Source organism: Elgaria multicarinata, chromosome 3 (genome assembly GCF_023053635.1).
Source record: "Elgaria multicarinata webbii isolate HBS135686 ecotype San Diego chromosome 3, rElgMul1.1.pri, whole genome shotgun sequence".
Taxonomy (NCBI): domain Eukaryota; kingdom Metazoa; phylum Chordata; class Lepidosauria; order Squamata; family Anguidae; genus Elgaria; species Elgaria multicarinata.
The window spans coordinates 160725451-160738186 of record NC_086173.1 but is presented as its reverse complement, the minus strand read 5'-3'; the positions used below and the strand labels follow the sequence as shown (position 1 = coordinate 160738186).

At 44.9% G+C, this 12736-nt stretch overlaps 1 protein-coding gene across 1 annotated transcript in view; it reads left to right on the top strand.

The window, feature by feature from the left end:
- LOC134395674 (uncharacterized) overlaps nucleotides 1-12382 on the top strand; it is a 31705-nt gene extending 19323 nt beyond the window's left edge. The window contains exons 5-7 of the mRNA XM_063121835.1: nucleotides 3030-3752; nucleotides 6027-6153; nucleotides 10579-12382. Coding sequence (XP_062977905.1) covers nucleotides 3030-3752; nucleotides 6027-6153; nucleotides 10579-12005 — 2277 coding nt within the window. The 3' untranslated portion in view covers nucleotides 12006-12382. The remainder of the gene's footprint in view (nucleotides 1-3029; nucleotides 3753-6026; nucleotides 6154-10578) is intronic.
- Nucleotides 12383-12736: the final 354 nt, after the last annotated feature.

The following is a 12736-nucleotide window of genomic DNA, read 5'->3' as shown; positions in this document are numbered from 1 at the left end:
ATGGAACAGACAGATAAATTATCTCTGTCATACATTATATCAGAGAACTAGCCCAAGATCCTTTACCGTTGGCTATGCTACCTAGGGCTGGTGGGTGTTTTAGGCCGAAATGCCTGGAGGGCGTAACCCAGTGTCTTCCAGGTGCGTTGGCCTACAATACCCATCCTCCCCAGCCAGCATGGCCAATCGTGAGGAATTCTGGGAGTTGTAATCCAATATATCTGGAGGGCACCAGGTTGGGGAAGGCTTGGCTGAGAGAGCGAACTGTTATCTAGGATGTTACTGGTTCGAAGTCGCCCCTACTAGAAACACATTAAGTAGCCTTAGCCAAATTCCTCTCAGCCTCCATTCTCACAGCTGCAATATGGGTCTAAATAATATTGGCCTACCGCACAGGGCTGTTGTGCAATGTGTTGAGTGCTTGAAAATGCTGCATAAAGGTGGAGTTAGCCCTCCGTATGGAAGGCCAGGGTGAGGACTGGGCTAACTTTTGGATGGATGCTTTGGTTGCCATGTGTTTTAGGACAGAAACTTCATTTGCCATTATTTACTAGAATTATTTTGATGCCACATCTCAGGATACAAATTCTACCAAGGCAGCTTAGAATTAACACAAAAACAATAAAATTACCATAAGCATTGTTAAGTTCTTTTTTGAAACTTAGTTTAAAGAATCAAATCTATGCTGTCATAATGCTATTCTCAAGGGCAGTTTAAGGTGCAATCCTATGCATGTTTAGACAGGGGGTGGGGAAACTCCTACAATTCCCAGCGTCCCCCAGCCAGCCGTGCTGATTGTGGAATACTGGGATTGTAGGAGTTTTTTTCTGACTGAACATGCGTAAGATTGGAACTCCGTTTATTTTATTTATTTATTATTGCATTTATATCCCAACTTTTTTCCTCCAAGGAACCCAATGCGGCCTACTTAATCCTCCTCCTCTCCACTTTATCCTCATAACAACAACCCTGTGAGGTGTGTTGGGCTGAGAATCTGACTGGCCCAGAGTTACCCAGTGGGTTTCCATGGCCAAGTGGGGACTAGAACCCAGATCTACCGACTCCCAGTCCAACACTTTAGCCACTACACCACACTTTAGAGATCATAGAATCATAGAATAGCAGAGTTGGAAGGGGCCTACAAGGCCATCGAGTCCAACCCCCTGCTCAATGCAGGAATCCACCCTAAAGCATCCCTGACAGATGCTTGTCCAGCTGCCTCTTGAAGGCCTCTAGTGTGGGAGAGCCCACAACCTCCCTAGGTCACTGGTTCCATTGTCGTACTGCTCTAACAGTCAGGAAGTTTTTCCTGATGTCCTGCTGGAATCTGGCTTCCTTTAACTTGAGCCCGTTATTCCGTGTCCTGCACTCTGGGAGGATCGAGAAGAGATCCTGGCCCTCCTCTGTGTGACAACCTTTTAAGTATTTGACGAGTGCTATCATGTCTCCCCTCAACCTTCTCTTCTCCAGGCTAAACATGCCCAGTTCTTTCAATCTCTCTTCATAGGGCTTTGTTTCCAGACCCCTGTTCATCCTGGTTGCCCTCCTCTGAACACGCTCCAGCTTGTCTGCGTCCTTCTTGAATTGTGGAGCCCAGAACTGGACGCAAAACTCTAGATGAGGCCTAATCAAGGCCGAATAGAGAGGAACCAGTACCTCATGTGATTTGGAAGCTATACTTCTATTAATGCAGCCCAAAATAGCATTTGCTTTTCTTGCAACCATATCGCACTGTTGGCTCATATTCAGCTTGCGATCTACAACAATTCCAAGATCCTTCTCGTTTGTAGTATTATCACTGCTATGTAATATATACTGCCCCAGGGATCATCCATTTATGTTGACTGTGCAGGATAGAAATGATTTAAATAACTAAAATCAATATGATCAGTAAGATCAATTGCATAACAAGTGGCTTCGTAATGAATCGTTCCGAACAGCTTTATGGAACATTATAATGTCTGTGAGACCTTAATGTTTTTATATTCAGGCACCATTTCTGCTTATTAATAGCTTTACTAGTCTAATATTTCTAAGGTTGATATGATGGTTCTTTTTATGTTCTGAATTTTTTTAAAAAATTAAAACTCGGAGAGCTTCGGCTATTGGGCAGTATAAAAATGCAATAAATATTTATTTATTTATTTATTTATTACATTTCTATACCCCCCAATAGCCGGAGCTCTCTGGGCGGTTCACAAAAATTAAAACCATTCATAATATAAAACAACAGTATAAAACCATAATATAAATACAATAAAAAAGCTCAACCAGATAAAAACAGCAGCAATGCAAAATTACAAATTTAAAACACCATGTTAAAATGTATTTATAGATTGTTAAAATGTTGGGAGAATAAAAAGGTCTTCTTCACCTGGCGTCTAAAAGCATATAATGTAGGTGCCAAGCGAACCTCCTTAGGGAGCTCATTCCACAGCCGGGGTGCCACAGCAGAGAAGGCCCTCCTCCTGGTAGCCACCTGCCTCACAAATACGTAAAAATATAATAACAAAAAATATATTTTCCAATGAGCGGCAAAACAAAGAAAAAGAACCCAATTACAATAAAACCAAAAAACATTAACAAACCCGTAAGCCTAAAAATGTATAATTATATTAAAGTGAATTGTTGTTATTATTATTATTATTATTTTATCCCTCCAATACTCCAATGAGGTCAACATGGTTTACATAGTTCTCTCCACACTTCATTCTGTCCTCATAACAACCCTGTGAGGTAGGATGGATGGAGGCTGTGAGTGGCCCACGGTCACCCGAAATCATTACTTCATGGCTGAGTAAGTATTTGAACCAGCCTTTGTCTGGTGCTCTAACCATTGCACCACAGCTGTCCTCCGTAAATTAGTAAACACAATCAAAATAAATGATGTCCTTGCGCCATGCAGATCCCCTGTGCATCCAAAAGACAAACACGACTGTGCTGTTCTCGGCCTTCACTCCATCTACGTTTGGTGGGAATTGAAGCAGAGGTGGAACTGGGTTAAAGGTGCCCCTTGACCCGAGAGACAGAAGATGGCTTCAGAAGAGGAGAAAGAGCGGATGGATGTCCCTTTGAGCCTTCAGGAATATTTTCCAACTAAGGGACCAGGTGAGAAAATGGCGGAGCGGAGCCCGTTTGGTCCCAGTGGACGAGATGTTTCTGAGGGAACCGGAATGAGTAACCACGCCACCCTGGTGAAAAACGAAGACATATTGGCGTGTGAGAAAGATGCCGTGAGAATGGCGGAAATGTTTCCGTCGGAACTGGAGGACCCCCAGCTTCCGGACGCCCCGCGCTGGGAGGATATTTTTCTGACCTCCGTTGAACAAGCAGTCAATACCCAACCGGGTAAGTGGATGTCCCAACTCATCCCAGGCCTCAAAGAAGGACAAAGGTTTGAGGACAGGGACGCGGGAGACTTTGGGAAGGTGAAGGCGGCCATCTTGCGGGTCGACGCCATCAGCACGGAAGTCCAGCGGCAACACTTCCGTCGGTTTCTGTACAAGGAGGCCGACGGGCCCCGCGAGGCCTGCAGCCGGCTCTGGTTCCTCTGCCATCGGTGGCTGAAGCCGGAGAGACACACCAAGGAACAAATCCTGGAGCTGCTGATCCTGGAGCAGTTCCTGGCCATCCTGCCGTTGGAGGTTCAGAGCTGGGTCAAAGATGGCTGCCCCGAGACGTGTGCCCAGGCGGTGACTTTGGCGGAGGATTTCCTGCTGAGGCAGCAAGAGGCCGAGACGCCAACGCAGCAGGTGAGTTTTCGGTAGGTGGGTGGGTGCTGGTGAAACAGATGCTTTGGAGGTATTTATTTATTTACGACATTTATATACCGCCCCATAGCCGAAGCTCTCTGGGCCGTTTACAAAAGTGAAAAACAGCGAACGTTAAAAACAAACATACAAAATTTAAAATCATCAAAAGCACAAAACCAACAATATCCTTTCGAAACAGCTATTCTGAGGTCAGTTAAAAACAAACAAACTCAGCCCATGTAGTTCACTGCCTGGGAGGAGAGAAAAGTTTTGACCTGACACTGAAAAGATAACAATGTTGGCGCCAGGCGAGCCTCATCGGGGAGATCGTTCCAGGATTGGGGGGCCACCACTGAAAAGGCCCTCTTCCTTGTTGCCATTTTCCAAGCTTCCCTCGGAGTAGGCACTCGGAGGAGGACCTTAGATGTTGAGCGCAGTGTACGGGGAGGTTCATGTCGGGAAAGGTGTTCCATCAGGTATTGTGGTCCCAAGCCGTGTAAGGCTTTATAGGTTAAGACCAGCACCTTGAATTGGGCTCTGAAATGTACAGGCAGCCAATGCAAGCGGGCCAGATTGGTCTTATATGTTCAAACCTTCTGGTTCCGGTTATTAATCTGGCCGCTGATTTTTGCACAAGCTGCAGCTACCAAACTGTCTTCAAAGGCAGTCCCATGTAGAGCGTGTTGCAGTTAGAGATTTGTTGTTTTTTTCCGAAAAATTGAAAAAAAAATGAAGAAAAAACGGATTACGGGATGTTTTATTTTAGCATGATGAATAAAATGTTTAAGACAAGGTGTTCAGATATTTACTTCTCCAAATGATTTCTAAAAACTGTACAGTATCAGATTATTGCAATGTCTGTGCACCAAGGACAAGCAAGTCCTAGGTTGCAAACTGAGACTACAACTCTCAAATGCAAGCGCAAGATGCACTTCTGCCTCTAGGGGGCAGCACTGCCATTGAAGCAGAGACTGAAACTGATAGCTATAGGTCAGAAAATGACTCTGATTAAATTTCATGCACATTCATTGAATCTTGGTCCCCCACACATTTTCCTCAGTTCTTTTTATGGGAATGGGGGCTTTATGTCTTGACACTGAAGGACTAGTGGAGACATAAATAATTTCCTTTGTTACTAATGTTGGTGGTTTCTTCAGTTGTTGTTTTTTTAAATTGTTTTTTGCCTGCTTCTCATAAGCTGGCAGAACCAAAGAGGTTCCTTACAGTTCAAGTGTTCCTAACAGTTCAGGAGCTTGTAGCTCCATTTGTCACCCCCAAAAAAGTAAATTAAATTTGTAATAATTCATAGAATCATAGAATAGCAGAGTTGGAAGGGGCCTACAAGGCCATCGAGTCCAACCCACTGCTCAATGCAGGAATCCACCCTAAAGCATCCCTGACAGATGCTTGTCCAGCTGCCTCTTGAAGGCCTCTAGTGTGGGAGAGCCCACAACCTCCCTAGGTAACTGATTCCATTGTCGTACTGCTCTAACAGTCAGGACGTTTTTCCTGATGTCCAGCTGGAATCTGGCTTCCTTTAACTGTTTGAATACACTACTTTTAATATACCAAAATGTAATAATTTTATGCCAAACCAACTTGGACATAATTACATTTTATGTACACCATGTACACTGATGGTGCTATAATAATAATAATAATATAATAATAATAATAATAATAATAATAATAATGATGATGATGTTCCTAAAGTAACAAAGTGACTTTCAATCTGTAAAAAGTGTTAATATTGCATTATTTTAATTTTTCCGAAAATTTTCGTTTTTCCCTGAAAAAAACGGGGGGGGGAACGGTTTTTTCCCCCCGTGGCTTCAAAATTTCCGGAAATTTTACATCTCTAGTTGCAGTAATCTTAATTTGGGGGCTACCAGAGCATGAACAACTGAAGCTAGGTTATCCCTGTCCAGATAGGGGCGTAGCTGAGTATTTAAACACAAACGAGAAGGGCGTCTGTCGGGGAGGCTGTCATTGCAAGTTTCCTCCAGTGGCTTAGGAAGGGTTCTCATGACATGCTATGTCATGGTTCACACAGCTCGTTAAGCCATAGCATTTAGCTCAAAACGCTTAACCACGATGGGTTAGCGTGTTGTCTGAACAGGCTCCTTCTCTTGGCTACTTTGGGGTTCCCGTTCTGTTAGGTTCAGGGTTGAGGATTACCCAGTGTCGGTTCAGGAGTAGGATGCCACGCTCCCCGTCACGCTCCCCGTACCAGCCCTTGTCCCTGAATGGGATCCTTCCTTCCTGCTGTTTCAGGAACCAGGACTGTTTGAGGAGGATGGGGTGAGTTCCCCAACAGCAGAGGAACCTTCGTCGGACACCGACCAGCAGCCGCTGTGCCTGGAGATCAAACAGGAGGGCGTGGGGGACGTTGGCACGCTAGGTAAGGCATTGTGGTTTGTTTTTTTATCATTGGGATATTATTTATTTATTTATTTATTTATTACATATTTACATTGCCCAATAGCCGAAGCTCTCAGGGTGGTTCACAAAAATTTAAACCGTGAAGAGCATAAAAACAACCAACAATTTAAAACACAAATACAAAATACAATATAAAAAGCACAGCCAGGATAAAACCACACAGCAAAATTGATGTAAGATTAAAATACAGAGTTAGAACAGTAAAATTAAAATTTAAGTTAAAATTAAGTGTTAAAATACTGAGAGAATAAAAAGGTCTTCAGCTGGCAACGAAAGGAGTACAGTGTAGGCGCCAGGCGGACCTCTCCGGGGAGATCATTCCACAACCGGGGTGCCACAGCGGAGAAAGCCCTCATCCTAGTAGCCACCTGCCTCACTTCCTTTGGCAGGGGCTCACGGAGAAGGACCCCTGTGGATGATCTTATGGTCCAGGCAGGCACATATGGAAGGAGGCGTTCCTTCAAATAACCTGGCCCCAAGCCGTTTAGGGCTTTGAATGTTAATACCAGCACTTTGAATCGGGCCCGGACCTGGACTGGCAGCCAATGAAGTTGTAAAAGGACTGGCGTGATGTGATCTCGCCAGCCAGTCCCTGTTAGTAAACGGGCTGCCCTGTTTTGTACCAGCTGAAGTTTCCAGACCGTTTTCAAAGGCAGCCCCACGTATAACGCATTGCAGTAATCCAAACAAGAGGTTATCAGAGCATGGATAACTGTAGCTAGGCTATCTCTGTCCAGATAAGGGTGCAGTTGGTATATCAGCCTAAGCTGATAAAAGGTGCTCTTTGCTACTGAGTTCACCTGTGCCTCAAGTGACAGCTCTGGATCCAAGAGCACCCCCAAACTACAGACCCGATCCTTTAGGGAGAGTGCAACCCCGTCCAGGACAGGGCAAACATCACCTCGCCGGACAGATGAAAAGCATTTGTTAATAATGGATTTCAAAAACACAGCGCCACAGGAGTTGCCCGTGCCCTGGGGAGATCCCACATCCCGTGACCTGTAGGCTCAAACTAAGACCTGATCCACACAACATTAGCTATTTATTTATTTATTTAAAACATTTATATCCCGCCCTATATCATTAAGATCTCAGAGCGGCGTACAGATAAAAGCCTACAGTATAAAACAATAAATATGCACAGTTAAAAACAAATTAAACCATGAACCAAGTTAAAACAATATATAATTTAAAAGCAGTGAAAACAGTGCTGCAGTGCTGAATCATGATGGGAAGTTTGATTGAAATCGATGAAATAGTATTGAAGCAATATACCTTCAAAGAAATTGATTTGCCGGCTTTTTGGTTCGCTATACTTAAACACACGCACAAAAAGGTACTAGCCTTAACAGAATGCAAACGGTTGATAAAAACTGGGTTTTTTCTTATCATTCCCAAATAGAGTCAATAGGATACACAAGTGAAATGTTACAGTTTCAGTCAAGCCTCAACTGTAGCATATTGTACAACAAGCTCTTCGCTCCTCTGATGCCATGTTTCTCGCCTGCCCAAGGGCCTCTACTTCCCTTGCTCGGCTTCGTCCATTCTCTTCTGCTGCCCCTTACGCCTGGAACGCTCTTCCAGAACATTTGAGAACTACAAGTTCAACCGCAGCTTTTAAAGCTCAACTAAAAACTTTTCTTTTTCCTAAAGCTTTTAAAACTTGATGTTGTGCAGACTTCTACTGTTACTTTCTACTGTTAGTTTTACCCTACCCTGTGCCTGCTTACCCTACCCTGTACCTGTTTGCATTCTCTTCCCCTCCTTATTGTTTTACTATGATTTTATTAGATTGTAAGCCTATGCGGCAGGGTCTAGCTATTTACTGTTTTACTCTGTACAGCACCATGTACACTGATGGTGCTATATAAATAAATAAATAAATAAATAAATAAATAAATAATAATAATAATAATAATAATAATAATAATAATACACTATTAATTCTATTTGGGAATGATAAAAAAAATAGTCAGCCCCACTTGATAAACATTTTTTGCACATTCAAGCCTAGATTTTGGGCCACCGAACAGGACCTCCTAGTCGAAACGCGTCTGGCCATTAGAAAAAGAGCACATTAAAAAAAGAGGGCAGGGCTCCTGCAACTTTAACTGTTGTGATGCAGAGGGAATTTCATCAGGTGCTGCATGCATGCAAATGACACTTGCTGAAATTCCCTTTTCTTGTGCACCTGTTAAAGATTCAGGAGCCTTGTCCTCCTTGTCACATGGTCACCCTATATGATTGCAGAATGGGGAGAGGGGCGGTCAGATAAACTTTGCTTTGCTTTTGCTTTTTTAAAATCTAAAAGTGTTTTATTCTGTTTTTTATTTTGTTTTATCTTGTACACCGCTCCGAAATTTTCAATGGCGAGCGGTATATAAATATTGTAAATAAGTAAATAAACTTAAGACGCAATCCCCATGCATGTTTAGACCGGGGGGAAAAGGCCTGTGTAGTAAGTTTGTTAATGAGCAGACATATGGACTTCACAGAGTCCCAAAATGCTGCGAAGAGACCTGTGTAGCCTAACACAGTGAGTAGATTTTAGCCAGCTTTAGCTGACAAGAGTAAGCCTCATTCCCTGGATGGGCCTCTCGTAGCTATGACACCCTTTTTTCTCATAGTGTCTTATATCAAAATGAGCTGGGAGGTTTTCACTCCTAACCAGGCCCATTATTTTCCCAAGCTGGAGTGCTTTGGGGGGAACCTGCGACAGGGAGTTTCCCCCCCCCTCGCTTCTGAGGGTGGGGGAGAGATTCAGCCTGTCAGCTCCTGAGAGAGGGGCAGGCATCTAGCAGGAGAGCCTGTAAGATCTAATGTACAAACGTCAGGCTTCGGCCTAGTTTCAGGAGGAACTGTGCACGCCACCAGCCTGGAGGACCTGCTGCGGCCCAAAGGGACGGCCTCTGTCTATTGTGGGCCCCCCGATCAAGACCCAGCTATGAAAGCTTGCTTAGCTGGAAGGAGGCGTGAGCTTCCTTTTCGTAGGGTGACCACATGAAAAAGAGGACAGGGCTCCTGTATCTTTAATAGTTGTATTGGAAAGGAAATTTCTGCAGGTGTCATTTGTATATATTATTATTATTATTATTATTTATTTATATAGCACCATCAATGTACATGGTGCTGCACAGAGTAAAACAGTAAATAGCAAGACCCTGCCGCATAGGCTTACATTCTAATAAAATCATAATAAAACAATAAGGAGGGGAAGAGAATGCACCAAACAGGCACCGGGTAGGGTAAAACTAACAGTATAAATATATGGGGAACCTGGTGAATTTCCCTCTTCATCACAACCGTTAAAGCTGCAGTTGCCCTGCCCTCTTTTAAATCTGGTCACTCTAGTATAGCTCCTGCAGCTTTAACTGTGGTGATGAAGAGGGAATTTCACCAGGTTCTCCATATATACATATGGCACCTGCTGAAATTCCCTTTTCTATGCAACTGTTAAAGACACAGGAGCCCTGTCCTCTTTTTCATAGGGTCACCCTACCTTTACATGTGTATATTCTGCTTCCATTTTTGATTGATGAACTGTCGTCTTTTTGCACAAGGGGCTTGTTTCATCCTAGTAACCAAAAGAACCTGATGGATGACTTGGACTTGGCAGAACCAGAACCCAACTCAACACAGCCTGCCCCAGACAGCCATGTTAGCTCTGGAATGTTTGGAGTTGTGGGACTTTTTTCTGTATTTATACGCATAGGATTGGTGCCCTTAATACCAAAAAAAAAAAAAGTTTGAGAGTCCTTAGAATTCAGACCAAGCACTATCGAATTTCTGAACCGGTACCACGGAGCGCTAATACTGTTTATTAGTAAAGTTTCTGCTTTTGTTTTTTATTCCGTCCGTCCTTCATGAAACAATCCCAGGACCGACACAAATGGTTAAAAACAACAGCAACTCTGGCTTGGCTTCATAGCTCCAAAAAGCCTCTAAAATTATTTTGATGTGCGTGTTGCAGACGACATGATTGAAGCTGTCTGGTGCAGCGTCTCCCAAACAGGGGCCCTTCAGATCTGTTGGACAACAACTCCCATCACCCCCAGCCATTGACGCCCCTGGTGGCTGGGGGTGGGTGGGTGTTGTAGTCCAGCACCTCTACGGGTCACCCGGCTGGGAAAGGCTTGTCTAGTGTAACTTCCACTGTTGTAATGCTGTCTGTATACGTTGGGTTTGGTCCCAGAGTTTGCCATGCTTAGAGTAGACCCATTGAAATCCATGGGACTTAAGAGAGACATGACTACTTCAATCCCGTTGCTTTCGAAGGGTCTACTCTTAAGTGTGGGTCGCCAGCCCCTTTTCTGTTTCTCAGTCGTTTTGCTATGGCTTCTTGTGGGTGGTGCTAATTCTGTACTGTTTCTTTATGTTCCCCCAGGTAATCTGTGCATCATTGAGAATGATGCAGGGAGTCCACAGCCAGAGAAGAGCGACCACGAGCCATGTGGGGTAGCAGAGGGAGGCGTGGAACAGCCATTTCCCCTCCGTTGTGAGCAAGGAGATGCTTCTGAAAGTCAGAAGAGGCCGGAGAAACCACCGAAAAAAAACCCACGGAAGAGGGTCCAAAAATCCATTCCTTTGGAGGGGTGTTATGAAGATCTCACGGTGGCCGCACCAGAAAAAGAAACCAATGATGACGAGCCACCGATCAAGGTAAGAGTATGTGAAGAAAGCTTCAGCCAGGGTTCGGATCACGCAGGAGAGAAAATCCACAAGTGTTTGGTGTGCGGCAAGTGCTTCAGTCTTCGGTCGCGCCTCATCGTCCATGAGAGAACCCACACGGGAGAGAAGCCGTACACGTGCTCCGATTGCGGGAGAAGCTTCAGCGTGAGCTCCAGTCTTATAGCTCATCGGAGAACCCATACAGGGGAGAAGCCTTACAAATGTTCTCACTGCGCCAAGAGCTTCAGCGTGAAGTCGGGACTGATTGCTCACGAGAGGACTCACACGGGAGAGAAGCCGTACAAGTGCCTGTACTGCAGCAAGAGCTTCCGTCGCAATTCGGGTCTCGTTAGCCACCAGAGAATCCACACCGGGGATAAGCCATACCAGTGTTCGGTGTGTGAGAAAAGCTTCAGCGACATCTCAAACCTGATTACCCATCACCGGATCCACACCGGGGAAAAACCGTATAAATGCTTGGAGTGTGGGAAAAGCTTCAGCCAGAGCTCATACCTTAATAGCCACCAGAGAATCCACACGGGGGAAAAGCCGTACGAATGCTCTGAATGTGGGAAAACCTTCAGCGTGAGCTCTCGGCTTAGGAAGCATCAGAGAAGCCACACGGGCGAGAGACCATTTATATGTTTGGACTGTGGGAAAACTTTCAGTGAAAGCTCAGATCTTCTTGCGCATGAGAGGGCTCACACTGGGGAGAAACCCTATCGGTGTTCCTTCTGTGGGAAAAGCTTCTTGCGCAGTTCAGAAGTAGTTAGCCACGAGAGAATCCACACCGGTGAGAAACCATACCAGTGCGGAGAGTGTGGGAAAAGTTTCAGCGTGAGTTCACGCCTTAGCGCGCACCGGAGAATCCACACAGGGGAGAAGCCTTTTCAGTGCATAGTGTGTGAGAGAAGCTTCAGTTACAAATCACACCTCATTACTCATCAGAGAATCCACACCGGCGAGAAACCCTTTCAGTGCTCAGTGTGCGGAAAGAGCTTCCGGGGGAGTTCTAGCCTTGTAGCACACGAGAGGACGCACACAGGGGAGAAACCGTACCGGTGTTTGGACTGTGGGAAAAGCTTTACTCAGAGTTCAAACCTCATTAGTCATCAGAGAATCCACGCGGAAGGAAATTCCTGAAAAATTGGTCAGTTGCGCCTCAGTAGATTATCTAGCCTTCCTCCCCTCTCCTTTTCTTAACGAGACTTGGTTCTTTGGTACGTTGTTAGTGGCTCCTCGTCTCTCCCCTCTACTCCGAGAGGGAAATTTTTCAGCAGTTGTGCTCTAGCAATTAACTGTTCTCTTTTGCAGAGCAGGGCACTGGAATAAACCCCTTTAAAAATGAATCAGGAGTTTGCCAGCCATCCAAACCGAAACAGGTCGCACTTAAAGATTGAACATTTTTTTACTCTGTGAAGATTGATGCCTTGACTGCATAAAGGGACAGCTGGAGAGAAAATAATCTCTGAAATGCCTGTCGTGGCTCTGCTCTTTGGATCTCCGGATGTTTTTCTTCCTTTTTTTCCCAGAAGGAGGGAAATTGGGAGTTCGGAACGGAAGACATCAAGACACAGAAATCTACGAAGAGGGGCCTGACCTTGAGAAGCTAGACTGGAGCGCTTTGCCGTTTCTTTCTGCGTTACCTGTAAGATGATGGAGAATGCCGTCAGCTGAACGCCACTTCAAAAAAAGGACTGATTTCTGCACAACGGAAAGGCGCAAGCAACGTTCTGACCCCGGGGGCCGCCGGAGTCTTTGAGCGTAGAAGCGGAAAAAAGGGGGGACAACGCAGTTTTGTGAGCCTGCACTTAGAATCTCCGCTCTAAAAGATACCGTTCAGTTTTGTTTATGTCCCCCACCCCACAAAAAAA